The 20,005-nt window shown below is 39.0% G+C and overlaps 1 protein-coding gene and 1 long non-coding RNA gene across 3 annotated transcripts in view; one reads left to right on the top strand and one right to left on the bottom strand.

Annotated features, from left to right (window-relative positions):
- Window positions 1-529, bottom strand: part of LOC143647180 (uncharacterized) — a 30,965-nt gene extending 30,436 nt beyond the window's left edge. Inside the window, exon 1 of the long non-coding RNA XR_013157899.1 lies at window positions 66-529. This is a non-coding gene — a long non-coding RNA (uncharacterized LOC143647180). The remainder of the gene's footprint in view (window positions 1-65) is intronic.
- Window positions 385-16,772, top strand: ZNF622 (zinc finger protein 622). 2 transcript variants are annotated; one of them, XM_077116884.1, is made up of 6 exons: window positions 390-1,315; window positions 2,269-2,532; window positions 2,793-2,955; window positions 6,333-6,445; window positions 15,398-15,541; window positions 16,508-16,772. In XM_077116884.1, exons 1-6 carry the CDS (start codon window positions 703-705, stop codon window positions 16,633-16,635), a joined length of 1,425 nt encoding a protein of 474 aa, XP_076972999.1. In that variant the 5' UTR covers window positions 390-702; the 3' UTR covers window positions 16,636-16,772. The 2 variants fall into 2 exon arrangements, with proteins under 2 accessions (XP_076973000.1, XP_076972999.1); XM_077116885.1 differs by lacking the exon at window positions 2,269-2,532 and having other exon boundaries at window positions 385-1,315.
- Window positions 16,773-20,005: the final 3,233 nt, after the last annotated feature.

Here is a 20,005-nt window from a genome sequence, read left to right as displayed (position 1 = left end):
TTATATTATTAAAAGCAACTTTACCTACTGTTTTCAAACAAAAAAATAATATATATGGCTACTACCTTTTAAATTTTACATGTGGTTCGGATGATATTTCTATTAAGCAGCGGCTTGGCTGTGCTGTTTCCTCCTGGCCCGAGAAGTTTTAACTCAAGAGCTTCGCCGGTGCCCTTCCCTAGAAGGGCAGCTTCTTAAGGGCCGAGGCCGGACTCCCGGTTTCTCTGTGAAACCCTCCAGCCGCACAGCGGGGGCTCGGAGGTGCGACCCAACAGCTAAACCGCGCCGTCCGCTTACACGGCATCCATTCCCCGCGCTCCATGAGCAGCCGACGCTCCCAAGAGAAGCCGCGATCCGACAGCACCTCAGAGGCCCCGCCCCAACTGTCGCACTGTCGCGCAGCCACCGCCCTGTTCGCTTCACACCTTGATTCTGTAACAAGCACAACCACACACTGGGCGGTGCAGCGCCTACAACCAACACCCGCCCGGGCTTCCTCGCCTTCCGGGGCGGCCACAGGTCGGGAGGAGGGATTTCCTGTCCAGCAGGCCATAAGTTCCGGCGCGTACCGGAAGTTCTCGTAGAGAGACTTAGAGAGACGGCAAGCGAGTTGTGTGTGTTTGGTGGCTGTGTTGAGCTAAAGAGGCCAAGTCGATAATCACTCGTTTCCTGGCCTGGTCGCCTCACATTTTCTGCCTGGCGATGGCGACGTACACTTGCATCACCTGTCGGGTGGCGTTCCGCGATGCGGAATTGCAGCGGGCTCATTACAAGACGGACTGGCACCGCTACAACCTGCGGCGAAAAGTGGCGGACATGGCCCCGGTCACCGCCGAGGGCTTCCAGGAGCGGGTGCGGACGCAACGGGCCGTGGCGGAGCAGGAGAGCAAGGGCACGGCCACCTACTGCACGGTCTGCAGTAAGAAATTCGCCTCTTTCAACGCCTACGAAAACCACCTTAAGTCCCGGCGTCATGTGGAGCTGGAGAAGAAGGCCGTGCAGGCTGTGAATCGGAAAGTGGAGATGATGAATGAAAAGAACTTGGAGAAAGGGCTGGGCGCGGACAGTGTGGACAAGGATGCCATGAACGCGGCCATCCAGCAGGCCATCAAGGCCCAGCCGTCTATGTCGCCGAAGAAGGCTCCCCCGGCGCCTATGGAGGAGTCCAGGAGTCCCGCTGACGTTGGGCGTGCGACTCACGACAGAGACCTGGCCGAGAAACCGCCCCGACTCCAGTGGTTTGAACAGCAGGCGAAGAAGTTGGCAAAGCAGCAGGGGCAGGAGAGTGAGGAGGAGGAGGACTTAGACGGAGACGGTAATGAAACTGTCTCGGGGAGGGAGGGAGGAAATTGGTCCCCCTTACATTTCCAGATAACACTTTCGAGGTGTGTGTGTGTATACGTGTGTGTGTGTTGAGTGAAATTGATGAGCGAAAGGGACTGGTGGGTTTTATCTGGCCGGCATCCCCCTACGTAGAATTTTGTCCTGTTTAGATCTCTGTTTTATATTCAGGACCTGAAACATTCATTACCTGGGGCCAAAAAACAGATGCTGAACAAATATCTGTAGAAGGAATTGATGCCTTGTATGTTTTGGATAGGGAGGCTTTTAGCCTAAGTGTATGAGGACATAGTACCTCCACACCATCTGTTATAGAATCTGCCATTCCAGTTAGCTTCCAGTTATGATGGTTTTGCACTTAATTTAGTTGATGTAAACAAATGAGGAGCTCCCAGTTATCTAGCTAATCTGAAATGTGGGGTTTGAGCCAGCAATCTAATCTCCTTGATTTTATGAGCTATTTATTCATTCCTTTCTCATTTCATATCCTGTTAACACTGATATTGTATACATTCATAAAACAAACACAGCCCCCACCACATATGCAGACACCATTACACCACAGTGTTCCTATGAAATAGTAGATACAAGCATATTCTAGTAGTTAAAAAAATATGTCATCCGGCCAGATGTGACGCTGCTAGGGTAGGTACTGCGAGAAAGGAAAGAAACAGAGGACTCCTTCAAGGTGTTTTACTGTTTACTAGGGAAGATACTTAAGGAGTCTCTTAGCTAAACAAACTGGTCTGTGGTAAATGAATGATTAAAGTTTAGGTCTTGAAAGGATTTGTCATTCATAGGACATAATTAAAGCCCTGTCTCCCCAAATATAGGAACTGTACCACTCATCTTGTGAATCTTGATGTGTCTATTATACTTACTACTTTTATGAAACTAAATTTATTTTTTCAAAACTCTGCCTTGAAGATTGGGAGGATATTGATTCTGATGAAGAATTGGAATGTGAGGATGCTGAAGTGATGGAAGAAGATGTGAACGAGCAGGACACAAGGGAGGAAGGAAATGTGAAAAATCCACCCCTCGGTGCCATCCCTATAACAGACTGCTTGTTTTGTCCCCATCATTCATGCTCCCTAATGAAGAACGTGGCACATATGACAAAAGTCCACAGCTTTTTTATTCCTGATATAGAATATCTTTCTGATCTTAAGGGACTGATTAAATACTTGGGTATGTAAATAGTTTAACTTCTTTTTAGTTTTACTTTTAATGAGAAAATACATTATTGGGGACAAGTCTTAAGGGAATTAATTTTTGTCTTTCTTTACATTAGTTTTGTATATCTCGTCTCATCACTCTTTGATTTATTTACCTCTTTAGTGAAAATGAAAAACCTGCATGCTTTCTTGAGTTGTGGAGATAAATGGTTAGATTTAATTTGGCTACAAAAAGCTTTATTCATTTTTTTTCCCTCAAATTATATTTTTCAGGGGAGAAAGTTGGAGTTGGAAAGATTTGTTTGTGGTGCAATGAGAAGGGGAAGTCCTTCTACTCCACAGAAGCTGTACAGGCACACATGAATGACAAAAGCCACTGTAAGCTCTTCACAGATGGTGATGCTGCTTTGGAATTTGCAGACTTCTATGATTTTAGGTAAGACTGTGGTTTGTAACATGAAGTGAAGTTGATATATTTGCAGTGAAGTAATATGCTGCTTTGTGTACTGTTCGATATATTTGAACCCTTACAACAACTTTTAAATGAGGGTTATTTCACACCATTTTGAAGATGAGAAATCCAGTTAGCACATTGTCGAGAAGAGTTTGGGCTCAAATTCAAGTTTATCTGACTTAAAAATTTTTTTTTAATTAGAAATTGTGGATTTACAGAAAAATCATGAATAAAATACAGGGTTCTCATATGCCACCTTTTGATTTTTGTTGTTAAGTGGTCGGAAGTTCAGTTTTGCCAATTGTCTTATGAAAATAATATTCAGAGGTATGGAAATTAGGTTTCACGTTTTTGTTTCCCTGAGACTCCTTGAATCACGGGCTCTCTCCTAAGGAAGTTTAGATGGTTGCTGAACTAAGCATTTGATGATGAGATTATCCCTGGGTATTTCAGCCCTAACTAGAATCTTAAATAATTCACACATTATGTAACAAATACTTGTTAGGCACTTGGGAGTACCCAGCTCCTGTTGTTAAAATTCTTGGAACCTAGCAAAAGTTAAGGCATATATGGTCCAGAGGATACAGGTGTTCAAAAAAGAGAAAGACTTCTAGTCTTTTAAGTATTCCTTTTGCATTCTCTCCCTGATTTCTCATTTTGCGACTGGGGGTTTTTCAGTTGTTGGGTATAACTAGAGGGTTATGGATGGAGGCAATAGGAAAGACAGATTGTGCAGCTGTTGGGGATGCCAAGCATCCTCCTCCAGACAAGGGAGAATATTTATCCTTCTCAAATTTCATTTCAGACAGCAATATTTATTGCCTTTTGGCCATCTTCTTGCAGTCAGAGTGCTTTTAACAAATACCTATGAGTTGATCTCAGTGGCTACAACCAGCAGCTGTTGTGGAATGCTGCAGTGATCAGACTCTAATCTCGTCTGCCCTCACTCTCATGATTTTTTTCAGGAACCTATATAATCTTGTAGGTCCTTACCTTCTATGTGCTAATGATTCCCAAATTTATATCACAAGTATAGCCTTCTCATCAGTTTATGATTTCTATATTGAGTTCCTACTTGACATTTTGCCTTGAGTGTCCAAAAAGGATCACAAACTTTAAACGTCCAAAATCAAACTCCTGGTATGCCTCCCAACCTCCTCCCTAAGTAAGTGACCACTCTCCTAGTTGCTTAAGCCAAAAAGCTTGTCTTAAAACTCTTGTTTGTTTTCATGCTTGCATTAAATCTATTACCAAATCTTGCTATATTTACCTTCAGATTACCTCTAGAACCTGACTACATTTTGCTACCCCCACTTCTACTTCCTGGATCATGTGTCATTATCGTTTTTTGCCTGAATTGTCGTGGTAATCTCCTGCCTCATTTTCATTCTCCCCCTCCCCACTCTCGACATTGTATTCTCAAAATTGTATAGCTGGAGAAATCCCTTTAAAACATAAATCAGATCAAACTCTCCTCAGAATCTCCCAGGGGTTTCCCATCTTACTCAAAGTAAAAACCAAAATCCTTGAAGTGGCCTGCAAGGCCCTACATTTTCTGTTTATTTCTGCCTTATTCACCATGGTTTCCTAGCTATTCTTCTAATACATCAAACATGTTTCTCAGAACCTTTGCATTACTATTGTCTTCTCTCAAGGCAGTCTTCCCTTAGATAGTCACATGTCTCATTCTCTCACTTGCTTTAGTGGTTGGCATAAATTTCACATTTCTACTGTAGTCTTACATAAAATAACAATAGCTACCCAATTCTTTTTATCCAGCTTTATTTTTCCTCTTAGCCCTTACTACCATTTGACGTATTACATATTTGTTTATTCTCTCTCCTGGTAGAATCTAAACTTCAAAAGGACAAGGCCTTGCATTGTTGTTTACTGGGTATTGCTTATAGTGTTGGTTTGAATTAAAATATATAACTAATGCAGTTATATAAGGCAGTTGGTTCAAGAAATCAGTTTCCCTTAATCTAAATGGTATTCCTTTGTTACTTTATTGTATTCTACTAGTGCCTAGAAAGGAGAAATGATGTGCCCTTATTAAAAATGAATAATAAATGATTTTTTCCCTTAAAAAAGAATCCAATATGCTTAATAAATAAAGGAAAAAGTGAAAAGTGGAAAACCCTTATGCACAGTTTATTGAGTGCTTACTGCCTGCCAGACACTGTTCTAAGCGCTTTACATGGATTACGTCAAAGACTACGAAGAATGCTGTCCTTTGGTTTTAACTTCTTTTGCTCAATTTTATGTTCATGAGATTCATCTGTGTTTAAATGTAGTGGATCATTCATTCTCATTCTTCTGGACTAGCCTCTTGAGTGCATCACAGTGACTATCTAGTCTGCTATTAATGCACACTGGGTGGTTTCCAGTTTGGGGCTATCCACTACGTGTCTTTTGAGTAATGTTTTTACACATAATGTGTTGGGTATATATCTGGTGTGGAATTGTTGGACCTGAGAACATGCATATGTTCAGTTTTAGAAGATATCATCAAATCACTTTGCAAAGTGGTTCTCTATACTCCACTTGTAGCAGAGTAGTAGTATTCTACCTCTTCTCTAACACTTCTTTTCATTTTAGCCACTTAGGTGGCTGTGTAGTGGCATCCCATTGTGTATTTCCCTGATGATGACTAATGAAGGTGAGAACCTTTTTATGTACAAACTGGATATATGGATATCTTTTCTGAAGTGTCTGATAAGTCTTTTGTCCATTTTTCTATTGGGTTGTCTGTCTTACTATTAACATTTTAATATGTATTTTTCCACACATAGTATTCATATGTGTGAATATGAATTTGTAAACATTTCTAAGAATGCTCATAGTGATTCTTCTACAACTGCACTGTTCTATATGGTAATCACTAGGTGTACCATGTGGCTATTTAAATGAATTAGTTAAATTAAAAATTTAGAAATTTTCTTCATACTACCCACATTTCAGGTGCTCTGTCCACACTTGGCTAATAGCATCCATTGGACAGCACAGACATAGAGCATTTATATCATCACAGAATTGGATAGCACTGTTCTCTAACTTGTTTTTATAATGGTTACATTGACTAAGCTGTATCTCCAGTTCTGCATTCTCTGTACATTTGGCTGCCTTCCTAGGGAGAAACAAACAGGTGAATGAATTCAGTTATGAGTCATCCGGTCAATTTTAGTACAGAGAAAATGTTAACAAGTTGTTTCCCTTGAAAACTTTCACCTGGCTATTCCTGCGTCTCTTTCCTCTCTTTTAAGTAGCTAGCAGGTTTGCCACATTTGCAGATATAATTTATGTCTTTTAATTAAAATCAAAGTATTAGTGTATTTATCAGTGCCATTTCATTGTTACAGGAGCAGCTACCCAGATCACAAGGAAGGGGAGGACACTGAGGAGGCTGAGGCATTTCCCTCAGAAAAGAACGTGGAATTTGATGATGAAACCATGGAGCTGATTCTGCCTTCTGGTAAGTGCATTTGTTCAAATGTAGTTTAATGCCAAATGATATTGCTGCAGAGGCATATACCCCATCAGATACCTTCCATACTAAAGGAAACAGAATATGAAACTTAAGAGAGTATGTTTAGGTTCTTGTTCTCGTCTGCAGGGTAAGTAAACTCTGAAGGTTGCTATTTAGCCCATTGTTTACTATTTTGTTTAAACTGGGTGAATGTTTTTCCTCTTGCTTCAGTTATGACTCCAAGTTGTGATCAGTATTTCCTCCCTCCCTCCCTCCTTCCTTTCTATCCTTTTTTTTTGGGTCCCATATTGATTTTGCTTGTTAATATTAACCTTACTCTTCTTTGAACTAATTCCTTTTGCTTCCTATATTTTTTTACTTCTTATGCTTTAAGTGTCTGATATTTTTGTGGTTTTCAATTAATTTACCTATTCAAATGAATTAGTGTGTTTTAGCAGTTTTGGTGTCAGCATGCAGTCTAACTTAAAGGACTGCACTTGATTAAGAGTGTAACACCTTTCTCTTTAATTGGAACTTTTTTCTTTTTTCATTAACTAAACTGTACATCAAGTTTTGACTCATTGGGCTGCATAAATGAAATGCTTGCATTTGGTTAGTTAAAAATATGACTTGTGTTCTTCAAAGTGTCAGGAATAAAAACATACAGCATACTGTTTTTTTCCTTCCCTTAAGCTTCTTGCACTTTAGAAGGATATTATAATCATTTATATATAGGTTGTTCATATAGATACTATCTTTTAATCTTCACAAAAACTCTGAAAGATAGTCACTGTTACTCATTTTAGTATTAAATTAAAATTTTATAACCTTTTATAAACATAGATATAGCATCCATAATATGTCTTAGCAACAGTGAATTTGCAATTGATGTCCTATAGAAATTTGATTATTCCACAAGAGGGCAAAATAAAAATGTAATCTGATGTTTGGTGGGTGATAAATTACAATATTTCTTTTTTCATTCATATGATTCACTTTTTAATTTTTTGGTAAAGAAAATTGCATTTTTATTCCTCTAATATTTGGAAAATAAAGAAAAACAAGAAAAAAGTAAAATTAACTTGTACTTCCAACATGTTTTTTTTTTTGATGATTATAAAATAAAAAGCAAAAGCCTTTTTATTCTCCCATATCTAAAGGTTTCCACTGTTAAGAATTTTGGACATGTCTTATATACTTAGGCTGGATTGTATGATGTGAATAAAACTATCTAAAAATGAAAAAAAAAATAATTTGTAGCTCCTTTTTTCAGATGAACATACATACATGCACATGTATAGTATTGATTTTAAGATAGAAGTGAGATTTCATTTTAAAGATTATTCTGTAAATTTGCCTTTTTCACATGAAATTTTCAGGTTGGTACATCTAGATCTATTTCATTTAATTTTGAGAGCTACATAATATTTTATTGCATGGATGTCTGATAATTTAACCATTAGTCATAAAATTTAAAACTGTAATAAGGATGAGGTTTTTAATCTTCACCTCGGAAGGCAGGATAATCCATTTTCTTTTTAAGGAAATAAACCTTGTATAGTTTTCTTTCTCTTTTTACACTAATTTCTTAGTTTTCTTATGACTGGACACTAGGCCAAATTGTATATATCTTTCTTTTCTTTTTCTAATTTTAAATATTTTATTGTGGTAATACAAATAACATTAAATTTGCTGTTTTAACCATTTTTAAGTGTATGATTTTGTGCCATTAATTACTTTTACAATGTTGTGTTGCCATCATCACCTTCTATAACTAAGACTTTTTCATCACCTAAAACAGAAACTCTTTACTCATTAAGTAATAACTCCCTATTCCACTTCCCTCACTTCTAGTCTGTCTACTTTCTGTCTATGAATTTGCTTTATTCTAGATATTTCATATAAATGAAATCATACAGTATTAGTTCTTTCATGTTTGTCATAGTCACTCAACATGATGTCTTCAGAGTTCATCCATGTTGTCGCATGTATCAGAACTTCATTCTTTTTTTACAGCTGAATAATACTCTTTTGTATGTATATACCACATTTTGTTTATGCATTCATCCATTGGTGGATACTTGGGTTGTTTTCACCTTTTGGCTATCGTGACTGATGCTCCTATGAACATTGGAGTACAAGCATATGCTTGAGTCCCTGTTTTCAGTTCTTTGGGTTAAATACCTAGAAGTGGGATTGCCATGTCATATGGTAGTTCTGTGTTTAACTTTTTGAGGAACCACCAAACAATATCTTTCTTAGATATTTTTCCAACAAAAACAAATTTTCCTGAAAAAAAAGTTGTAATCTTTCACTGCATTCTTTTTCCCCAGAATTTTCAGACTATCTGGAAAGGTTAGTTTTTTTTTCAAAGTTTGCAAGTTATCCCAATTACCTGGAGAGTGGTGTGCCAGAATCCTTAGGATTCTACAAAGGTGCTGGACCCAGATGTATCCAGCAAAAAATTGATCTGTGGTAGACAAAATAACATTTCCTAGCACACAAAAAGTGAACACAATTGAAAAGAGACAAAGGTTGGTTGATTTGTGTTTTGGTTAGATGGCATATTTTGCAAACAACAGATTTTATTCTGCTGGTTTAAGCAGAAAAGAGCTTTTCTTTTTTAACAGCAGGCACTGGAAATCGAATCTGGATCTCGGGAATGGCAGGCAAGAACTCTACCACTGAGCCACCATGGCCTACCCCAGAAAAGAGTTTTACTCCAAGTTATTAAGTAGCCCACATAGTCTTTTCAAGGGCTGGAGAAACAGATTCAAAGCTGAGCTTTTAGGATTAATGCCTAAAACCAGACCTCAGACCTTACCTGCAAGGAAACTTGCTGTTGCCTTCAGAATGCCCTGAATGCCAGGAACTTGACTCTCCTGTAGCAGTGAATCCTAAACTTGACCTGCAACTACAGCTGCCTAGGAAAACTTTTAGAGCCACCCTTGCCAGCCCATATGGATGCTTCCTGCAGAGTCTTGTTTCCTCATGTTTTTCCGACTTCCAATTGATAGTCTGGTTTGGTTGTGTTTGATTGGAGGCCTCTAGGTTACCTGTGTGCTTTCTGGTTGTAGAGGAGGTTGGAAGTTTGAATTCTGCTTTTCTTTGGGAAACAGGATTCAAAATGGTAGAAATTTATCCGAGGTATGAAAAGATGAAGAAGAGGCATGGATATGAGAAGTGTCCTCTGTCTGTTGTGTGGGAAGAAAGAAATGTGATTAGCTGATAAGAATGTGAGATACACAGAAGATAACTTGTCAGAAAGGAAAATGTGACAGTGAAAGGGAATGGAGTAGTAGAGATGATAATAATGATTCTAAAAATACCTAATAATTACTGAGCAGTTAGCATACCATACCAGGCAAATATTTTATCTTTGCAACTACCTTGTAAAGTAGATTCTTTTGCCCTCATTTGACATACGAGGCATGCGAAGTTTATGTTGAGTCACTTATCCAAGCCTTTTTTTCTGCTTCACTACGTTGCCTCTGGAGGTTTGCAGGTAAGTTGGGGTTAGGAGCAGCACACCCTTCCTGTGAAGTCTGTGATGAAGAAGCAACCCTATGGTGTTGCTTTATCCATGGACCATCACTGCTTCAGTACAGATAGCGATCTTTCACTTCGAATGATTACCATCTCAGGCTACGGAGATTCTTCTCAGGCTAGCTTTATAGTATGCTAGTAGAAGGAAGAGGCAGTCAGAACCTGTCTTAAGAATATAGTTCTTCCTGTGGTAAAAAGTTTAATGCAGTGAAGGGTATAATTATACAGGAAAGAATATAATGCAGTAGACTTTTGTGACCTTTACAGTACTCAGCAGCAAAGCAGTCCTACATAATTGAGAACCTCTGATTGATTCTGGTCTTCTTCTGGTAAAAATACCAGATGTGACTTCATAACTATGTTTAATAACTTATTTTTCAGAACCACTGCTAGATTAGCCCCTTGTACCATTAGTATCTCCTTCCTTAATTGTACTATAGAATAACAAGAGAATTTACCCAGGGGCTGTTAGGACGGTTGAATAAGATAATCCCTGTAAAGCAGCTTCTGGTATGTAGTAGGCTCAGTTAATGTTGGCTTCATTTTGCATCTGCTTTAGCATAATAAATTATCTTCATAACAATGAACATATCCTATTTAAGAAATATTGTATATTTGAGACCAATTTTCATTTGGGCTTTAAATTTTTGAAACATAAATGAATCCTCTGCTCTCTAGAAAAACAAATCTTTCCAAGGTGATTGCGTTTTCTAAGGTTGACCAAAAACGAAAGTATGGCTGTCTTCTTAGGATACTCTCTTCATCTCCTACACCAGATGATTACTAAGTGTAACTCATGAATGTCTTTTGAGTATTTTTTTTCCTTTTTTTCTCTTTATCTGTTTGTCAGTCCCATCATTACAGCTTCCTTTCTGGCCAGCTTCAGACGCATCTCCACATGACCACCAGAATATTCTTTCTAAAACAAACAGCATACTATTTTCTTTACCAGTCTATTTCCAGGCTATTTTCTTTGGAATTCCTCCAGCAGGAGCTAATGTCTTCAGGAGAAGTTTTAATTTCTCCAGCACAGCACCCAAAGCCATTCATATTCTGGCCCTTTCCAGCTCCTGGTCCATTATGTGTGCTGCACTTTTCCTTTACTCACTTGCAGATTTCCTCCTCTGGGTCTTTGCAGTGCTGTGCTTCTCGTTTTTCTCCTATTTCTCTTTAAGACTCACCTTTACTGGAACCTGGATTTGTTCTTTTGGAAAGCATTCTTGGACTCATTCGTTTGCTTTGTAACTGAGTCTCTGTCCCCGTGACACTTGCATATCTCTCATATCATCCATTCATCTCACTTCTTTATAATTTGTTGTTCTCCCATTACATTTGAGAACAAAACTGCTTCTTTCAATTCATTCATCTCAGTACAGGGTCTCACACACCAGAGCCAAATAAATGTTTGTAGAGTAAGTGACTGAGAGGATGGAGGCAACTTTTAAAAAGGAAAGCTAAGTTGATTCTTGGGCTTGCTGTAATAAAGGAAGAGAAGAGGGGGAGGAGCCATTCTGGGCTAAGAAATGGCCTTTGGGACTTAGCATCTTACTTGCTTACATTGGAGAAGATTGCTTTACTTGTACATTGTATAGTCAAAGAAGGTGGCATGAGATTAGCTTGAAGGTCCATTTTTAAAAAATTTTTAAAGTCTGGGTTTCCTTGTTCAGTTTTGTTAAAATTCTGAGTCATGTTAAAATTATTGGATAAAAATCTCAGGACAGTCTTTTAGAAGTAGTGCAGTCGCCAGTTTGGTCGTAGGATACTGCAAAATACTGTATTTTTAACAGATTCAGTGAAAGCCGTAACCAACTTAGATTTCTTAAAAGCAATGCCATTGTTTTTTTGTCGTTTTTTTTTAACTGTGTGGGTATGTGTATTTTTCTGAGAAAAGGCCATTGTTTCTTAAAGGCATCTGTGATCTGGAGAAGATTAAGAACCACTAATAAAAAAATCCACCAAGTATAGATCACTTGCTGCCTTCATGTTCATCACAGATAACCTAGTGCTAAGACCCAAGAATAGAATTTATCTAAATAGCAAGAAAACATAACCTTAGAGAATCAAGAAGTACCAGAGTTCTCACATTTTTTTTCAGCAAGGCTGATAATGTTTTTAATGTCAACCGTACGTTTACTATCTCAGATATTTAAAAACTAGTCATACTTAGTCAGTCTACAGTGAAATATGTTTACAGTGAAGTGTGATAGTTTATAGTTCATGTTGTTTGCGCAGGGTCTTATTATTGGTTTGGGGATTTTTTGTAGTGAACCAAGAGAATGGGAGATCTCTTAGCAAACCATACAAACATGTAGTGATATTACACCAGCATATGTAAGCACCTGCTTATCTTTTTGAAGAAATTTATTCTTCAGAAACGTCTTTGATTTTTCTCAGTTGTGTGGGTTAGTATGAAGCTGATTTGGAAAGACTTCTGATGTGCCCTTAGTGGCACTCACATCTTCTGTTGATGTGGAAAGCTTAATGATACTTATCTCCGATAGAGGCTGATTTAGACTGGTTTCAAGAGCAGTAGATATGATACCTTAAAGCTAGTTAAGTCAGATTGGAATTTAGTGACTGCAAATAGATGATCCCAAAGCCAGTGATGAAGGTCATCCAGTAGAGGGCGCTATTAGCATTTATTTTGAAGATTGTTGTGGGCTTAGATGCTTGGTTACCTCATTGTTCTTCAGTTTTATGGAGTGAGTTGGCATAAAAGACACTTCAGCTAGCTGATGACTAGCCAGATGAGACTACTGGTTGATCCACGAGACATATATATCACCTTCTTAGGAAAATTGCAGTTTAAGGTGTTTTCTTCTGTTTAATGTCGTCAGTTGTAAAGCTGTTTGGGTAGATAGTTTTGTAATCATTTATTGCTGTGATTGACAGGTAGATGGACAGGTTGTGTGCTTCCCCAAAACTCAACAATCTGTTATTTAATGCGCGAACTGTTCTAAAAATAAATTCCCTTGATGCGCACCTTCATTTTGAGTTGTCCTTTCTTAACCCATTATACTTGGTGCTTGGTGTCAGGTATCTACATCACTGACACAAGGTCGAGTAGATGCTTCAGAGACTTCGTATTTACAATTCTTTCATGCTGGCTGTCAGAAACTTTGGCATTGAATATGGGAGGATGTTTTAAGGCTGTTTTAAAAAGCCAATTTTTTTTTTTTTTTTTTTTACGTGGGCAGGCAGCGGGAATCGAACCCTGGTGCTCTGGCATGGCAGGCAAGCATTCTTGCCTGCTGAGCCACCGTGGCCCGCCCAAAGCCAATTTTAATAAAACATCTTTCCAAGTACTACTTAAGGATGTAAATATGTTGATTTATTATATGATAATGTCCAGCATTATTGATTAATGATTAGGGGTAATGATCATTGCAAACAGAGAAAATCAGTAAAATAGTACCATGCTAAATATGGCTTCCTGCTAGAGCCTTCATTTTGGCCTCTTCATATATTAAGTACATCTCACTTATTTCTTGTGGTCTAGGAGCTTTGTTGTTAACTCTGATGCTGCCAGAACAATCAGGTTTTGGGGAAACATGTATTTATCCTTATTGATATAAAAAAACCCATGTCTGCTTTGAATTAAAAGGTTTTTTTTTTGTCACATTTTGAATATGATTACTGAACAATTTACTGAAAGAAACTACTATTCTGTATCTGTATCTGTATACCAAGCAAACTATTTTCCAGATGGCTTGCTAGGGAGGTGCTTAAAACAAAAATCCCAGTAGCGTTTTTTTCATGCAAGTTAAAGATTTAGGTCCTAAAAGCAAATATAGCCACCTGTAATATTTTGTTATGGTGTTTTTACATAAAAGGTTTTGAAATAAGTGCTCTTATATGTGTAAATGTAAAACTTAACTAGAAGCTGTACACATGGTTCTAACTAGCTCTGTTCCCTTCATTTTTTTTTTTTGGTGGAAATAGCGTTTCAGTGTTTCATGCTTTATGTATTTGCTGATGGTAAATAGCTACATGTTTTCGCTGTCTAGGCAGATACTTATTTCTGTCCTAATATTCTGATAGCTTATATTTAGTCAGCTTTCTGGGGATGCTGATGCTACTGACCCAGGGACCATTTTGAGAGCCCCCATTCTGTTATAATCTGGGGGTAGTTGTCATTGAAGCCTGCCATCCTCAGTTTCACCTGCCATGAAGCTAAGATACAGAAGTCTGCCCATTTTTCCCTTTAAAGGGCCAGATAGTCAATCAATAGTTTAGGCTTTGCAGGCCATTTGGTCTCAATGGCAACTACTCAACTTCACCATTGTAGCACAAAAGCAGAGATCATACTACATAGTTGTCTGTGGCTATGTTTCAGTAAAGCTTTTTTACAAAAACAGGCAGCTGGCCAGATTTGGTAAACTGGATATAGATGGCCAGTCCCTCAATTAATATAGCAGATGTGCCTCATCCTTAAATGGGAACCTCAGATTGTTACTCCAGTAGGTACTTTTACTTCAGAGTTTCATTAGTTCAGCTACAGAAATGCCAAAACTTTTGGTAGAATCAAAATAAGCAAAAGCTGTAGAGAAGAGTTCAGCTTAATTATTTTAAATTCTAGTTCACCAGGTGATTTTCATCGTTTGGAAAGCAGTAGAGCAAGGTGTCTAATTTCAGCACTATTACCGTTTTGAGTCGTATAATTCTTCATTGTGGGGGTTGTCCTATATATTGTTGGATGTTTAGCAACATCCGTGTCCTCTATCCACTAGATGCCAGTAGCACTCCTTCAGTTGTGATAACCAGAAATGTTCCATTCATTACCAAATGCATCTTTGGGGTGGGGGTGAGGGTCAGATGTGTAAAATCACCCCTGGTTGAGAACCACTGCAGTAGAGAATTTAAGCAAAGAAAAACGTAGATTGATTTCTATTCTAGACTTTGACTTGGCTTGTAGACTTAAACATCAGGACCATTCTCTGTACTTAATCTTCTTCCTATAAAAAAGGCTAAAATTCCCTGTATCCTAGGGCTCTATCCTTGGTATTCCAGTGGTTGCAGTGTGACTTTCTAGTGTGGCATAAACAAGTACAAAATGCTGAGTTTTTCACTTGACAGTGACTTGCTGTTCTCTTTGTTTTATTTTTCGCATGGGCAGGCACCAGCATTTCTTCCAGCTAGACTGATAATGCTTTGAGCCCAGGTCTCTGGCATGGCACGTGAGAACTCTGCCTGCTGAGCCACTGTGGCTCACCCTGTTCTCTTCGTTTTTGAAAACTATTTATTCTTGATTTTCTTTTTTCTCTTTCCTTTTATATACTGCTTCATCTTTCCTCAGCACATCCATTTTCCAGCTAGATAACCTTAAAGTTTGGTTTGAAATGCCATTGCTCTATAGCTCTGCCTTAAAAAACTATCCAAATCAGTGTTTAAATATTACTCTTTGGAAAACAGGTGCCAGAGTGGGTCATCGCTCCTTGATGAGATACTACAAACAGCGGTTTGGTTTGTCAAGAGCTGTGACGGTTGCTAAAAACCAGAAGGCCGTGGGCAGGGTCCTGCAGCAATACAGAGCCCTCGGGTGGACTGGCAACACAGGTACATCAGGGTTCACAGCCTTGAACAGCCCAGGAACTCGTATTTCAAGAAGGAGCTTTGGTGAAATCATTTTGACTTCCGTTGTCCTTATGGATCCTCTCAGGGGGAAATTTCTTGTCTCCAGGGCCTTCCATTATCACTTGATGCCTCTCTGACAAGAAATCAAATTCTCCATGACTGAAAAACGTCATATTCCTGGCACAGTTACTTTCTAAAAATACATTACACCATTAACTTTTTCAGAATATAAGTTACAAAAACAGTGATATAGTAATCAGCAAAGGTTGATGACACACAGAGGAATGAAATAATATCTTAGTGGCTAATAGCACGAACTGTAGAGTCAAACATGATTCATTTGATGTACTTATAGGTACTTGTACAATGGCTATGAGTAATTTAATTCATCTCTTTAAGCCTCCTTTTCCTCATTTACAAAATGGAGATGATGATAATAGGGCCTACAGTAGAGTTGTGAGGGTTGAATACCATATACTGTCTGACACAGAGGCAAGCCAGTTTATCAGTTCCTCTTTTTGTAATTTTCCCAGAGAAAACTTAGAGTCAGAAGAATAAAGCAAGCCACTGAAATTGTTAAACTTTGAAACTCATCAATGTGATATATTAATATATCACATTCTGCTGATGTATCTGCTGTATGTAGCTTGTTACCCTTAAATCTTCAGGGAGAGCTTCAGTCTACCTAGGTCCCTTCAAGATGATGAAAACTAAAGATGCTTATCCCAGAAAAATGAATATATACAGAAGTTGTGCCATGCAATCCAGTCCTGGGGTGTTCACAGATCCCAAGATCTATTGCTTGGAGAACCCTAGTTAGCAACTCCTGCTTTGAACAGAAGAATGTAGTTACCCCAAATTAACTTTTGAATTCTCTTTAAAGATTAAGTCTTCTCATCACAAATAACAGATCCTTTGCCTTATTTCTTATCACCCTTCCAACCACAGGAGCAACTCTTACGCGAGAGCGGGACATGCAATATGTCCAAAGGATGAAGTCAAAATGGATGCTGAAGACAGGAATGAAGAACAATGCCACTAAGCAGATGCATTTTAGGGTTCAAGTGAGGTTCTGAGTGTCTGCTAGAGGTTTATTTGTCTCCTTCACAAGTTTCCACTTTGCCTGAAGATCAGAGGAACCCAGATTATATGTTGCTGCTACTTTTTCCTTGTACTTCATGTGATCTGACCTAATAATAAAAGTCAAATCATACTAGTTTTCAGTTGTCATTTTTGGGGGCAGTTTTCAGTCTCCATTTCTACAAAGTGAGTGTAACTACTATTTGACATTTGTCTCATTGCCTCTGCTAATATTTATTTATTTGTTTTTATGTGCCAATAAATTTTTATCTACAAAAACAGCATTGGGTTGGATTTTGGCCCCTGGCTGATAGTTTCTTGACCCCTGGTCTAGATTAGAAGGATGAGGCATTGCTCTGAGGCCAGAAAGTCCATGAACTGTTTTGGGGAAGAGCATCAGAAGGTCTTGGTGACCTCTAACGTGTTTATAAAAGAAGTTTGATATAATCTAACATATTGTGTGTTTGAGCACACAATTCTAGGATGTTTGAGCAAACCATTCTAGAATTAAATTAGAAACCAAAATACATTTAACAATTAAGATGGTAATGCTAGTGTATCATAGCTTATGAGATGGTGAGTGGCTCTGGGCGCTTACAATAAATCCAGACAAAGTTATAGAAACCCATCAGTGGTTTGCTATGAAGATGCAGTATTTCTAAATGTGAACACATGAATAATAACAGTGTGTGCTTTGACTTACTTTCCAGTGCTCACTTCTCTTGAGCAGTTAGTTTAGGAAGAAAAGTATTGTGAAATGTTTAGATCTTGTTTTAGACAGAAAAATTACATCAGGATTAAATTTCTGAATAGATTCTTCACTTAGGTGGCTTAGAGGAGGGCAGTAATAGATTGGAAATGAAGATAACCATGAAGTTTAATCCATTGAACTATCATGACTTTGGAGAAGTGACTCAGCTTTTTAAATCTGTAAAATGATAGTGGTGTGGGGTTAAATAAATATGCCTGTACTAGTTTGCTAAACTGCCAGAATGCAATATGCTGGAAATTGAAAGGCTTTTAGAAAAGGAATTTAGTAAATTATAAGTTTACAATTCTAAGTCTGAAAATGTCCAAATTAAGACACCAACAAGAGGTTACCTTCACTCAAGAAAGGCCAACAACACCTGGGTCTGCTGGAAAGACACCTGGCTGGCATCTGCTTGTCGCTTACTCCTGGACTCCATTGCTTTCAGCCTGTTCCTGGTGGTTTCCCTTCTAAACCTCTTTGGGCCTTAGCCCCTCCGGAACACAACTCTGGCTTCTGGCCTGCTTAGTATCTCATGGGAAGGCACATGGCAATGTTTGCATCTCCAAATGTCTGGGTCTTGTTTTTGGACCTGAAACAACAGTTCTCCAACTCTATGTATCTGCTCTGCTCTTTCTTCAAAATGTTTCCTCTTTTAAAGGACTCTGGTAAACTAATCAAGACCACCTTGAATGGATGGGGTAACATCTCTAATCAAAAGGTCACACCCACAATTGACTGTGTCACATCTCTAAGGAGAAAATCTAATCAAAAGTTTCCACCCTATGATATTGAATCAGGATTAAAAGAAACAGCTGCACCCACAGGGTTGGATCAGGATTAAAACATGGCTTTTCTGGAGTACGTAATAGTTTCAAACCAGCACACTGACAAAGGACAGATATTCAGTCCAAAAACATGAAGTAGGTACTTGCCGGTTTCCCTTAGGGAGCAAATAATGCCACACTGAATAAGGCCCATGTTCCAATCAGTGCAGAATTCTTTCTGAATGCTGAGTTCAGGTACCAGGAGAAAGTTACTACCCTCATTGTGTATTAACCAACCCTCATTTGCTAGGGATATGTCTTTTCCAAAACTTTGGAGGCAGAGTTGTATTAATTATATTCACTCAGTGCCACAGGTTCACTGTTACCCAGTAGTGGAAGGCTCCTTTGATTTCAGTTTTGCTCATTCATCTTGTCCTAACATTCTTCCCACAAAGGTACCCACTTGTGTTTGACACATCTTTAAAGCTATATCCTGGGAAATATTTGTGTGCAATATGTTTAATTTAGATTGAATTGAATGTGCATGGCATTGTGCTACAGCTCTTGTTCAGTTTCTTTTCTCATTCAACATCTTTCACTCAGCCTTATAAACATGTATCTAGTTCATTGCTTCTGATAACTACCTGATATTCCATAATGTGTATCTACCACATTTTACTCATCTCTGCCCTTACAGGTGATACTTTGGTTGTCTCCACATTACCACACCATCACAGCTCTGTTAGGGTATTACCAATTACATTGTGGCAGTTTGGAGCTGCTACATACCCCAGAAAAGACCATGTTCTTTTAATCCATTCCTGTGGGTGCAGACCTATTGTGGGTGGGACCTTTTGGTTAGGTAATTTTGGTTGAATTGTGATGCAGCCCATTCAAGGTGGTTCTTCATCCTTTTACTGGAGTCTTTTATGAGAGGATAAAGGACACAGACAAAACCCAAAGAGTTCGAGAGAAACACCCAGAAATGTTTGGAGAGAGCTTAAAGAGGAAAGCCCTGGGAGAAGCAAGTAAGGATACATAGAAGCTGAAAAAGCCACTGAAGGTCATTTTGGCCAAGGTGGCAGCTTAGCAATGTGCGCATTTTAGTTCATCCTCCAGAACAACTACTAAATAACCAGAAACAATACAGAACAGCTCCTGGGGCCATGTCAGAGTCCGGACACACAGCATACCTCAGTCTGGACCAGCTGGACCGGCTGCGAGCACCCCCAGAACTGTGAGTTCCCCAAGCTGCGGCGCCAGCGCCCCTCCCCCACAGGCTGCTTCCCAGAAGGAAAGGAAAGAGACTTTACCAGCAGCAGGGGCTGAGCCCAACCAAACGCCAATTGTGGAATTAATTAACAAATTCTGACTACTAAAAATAGGCCCTCAGCTCAGGTAAACCTGGTCAAAACGGAGGTCGCTCATTTTTGTCCCTGCACCAAGGGGGCAGGGCTGATGGAAAAAGGAAAAAAAAAAAAAAAAGGAAGCAGAGGTTTTTGTGGCTGTGTTTCTACAAAGGCTTGACTGCCTTTGGATACAGCGGCAGGACTTCTCAGGCTGCAACTGCCCCAGGATAGACAGAAATAAACTCGTTTGAGGGCTTGTCTGGAGCCTGTGCCTGCCCCAGGGGAGGAATTCAGACACCAGGACTTGGTAATTTGAAGCCATTAAAACCAGCCTACAACCTCTCCTCTGTCTCCACCACGCCCCCAGCAGGGAGAGTCTGCCAAAGTTAAAGATACTGCATCATCTTATGCTGGTGGGACCTGCAGGCAGATAAGCACCACATGCTGGGCAGGATAAGAAAAACAGAGCCCAGAGACTTCACAGGAAAGTCTTTCAGCCTGC

The sequence above is a fragment of the Tamandua tetradactyla genome, chromosome 9, assembly GCF_023851605.1.
Source record: "Tamandua tetradactyla isolate mTamTet1 chromosome 9, mTamTet1.pri, whole genome shotgun sequence".
In the NCBI taxonomy this organism is placed as follows: domain Eukaryota; kingdom Metazoa; phylum Chordata; class Mammalia; order Pilosa; family Myrmecophagidae; genus Tamandua; species Tamandua tetradactyla.
Note: the sequence above shows the minus strand (reverse complement) of the source record. Positions and strands in the feature narration are given on the sequence as shown.

Coding starts and splice junctions, on each gene's coding strand:
- ZNF622 (XM_077116884.1), top strand. CDS start 703: ATGGCGACGTACACTTGCATCACCTGTCGGGTGGCGTTCCGCGATGCG. Junction 6,446..15,397: donor GGAGCTGATTCTGCCTTCTG/GTAAGTGCATTT, acceptor TTTGGAAAACAG/GTGCCAGAGTGGGTCATCGC. Junction 15,542..16,507: donor CGGGTGGACTGGCAACACAG/GTACATCAGGGT, acceptor TTCCAACCACAG/GAGCAACTCTTACGCGAGAG.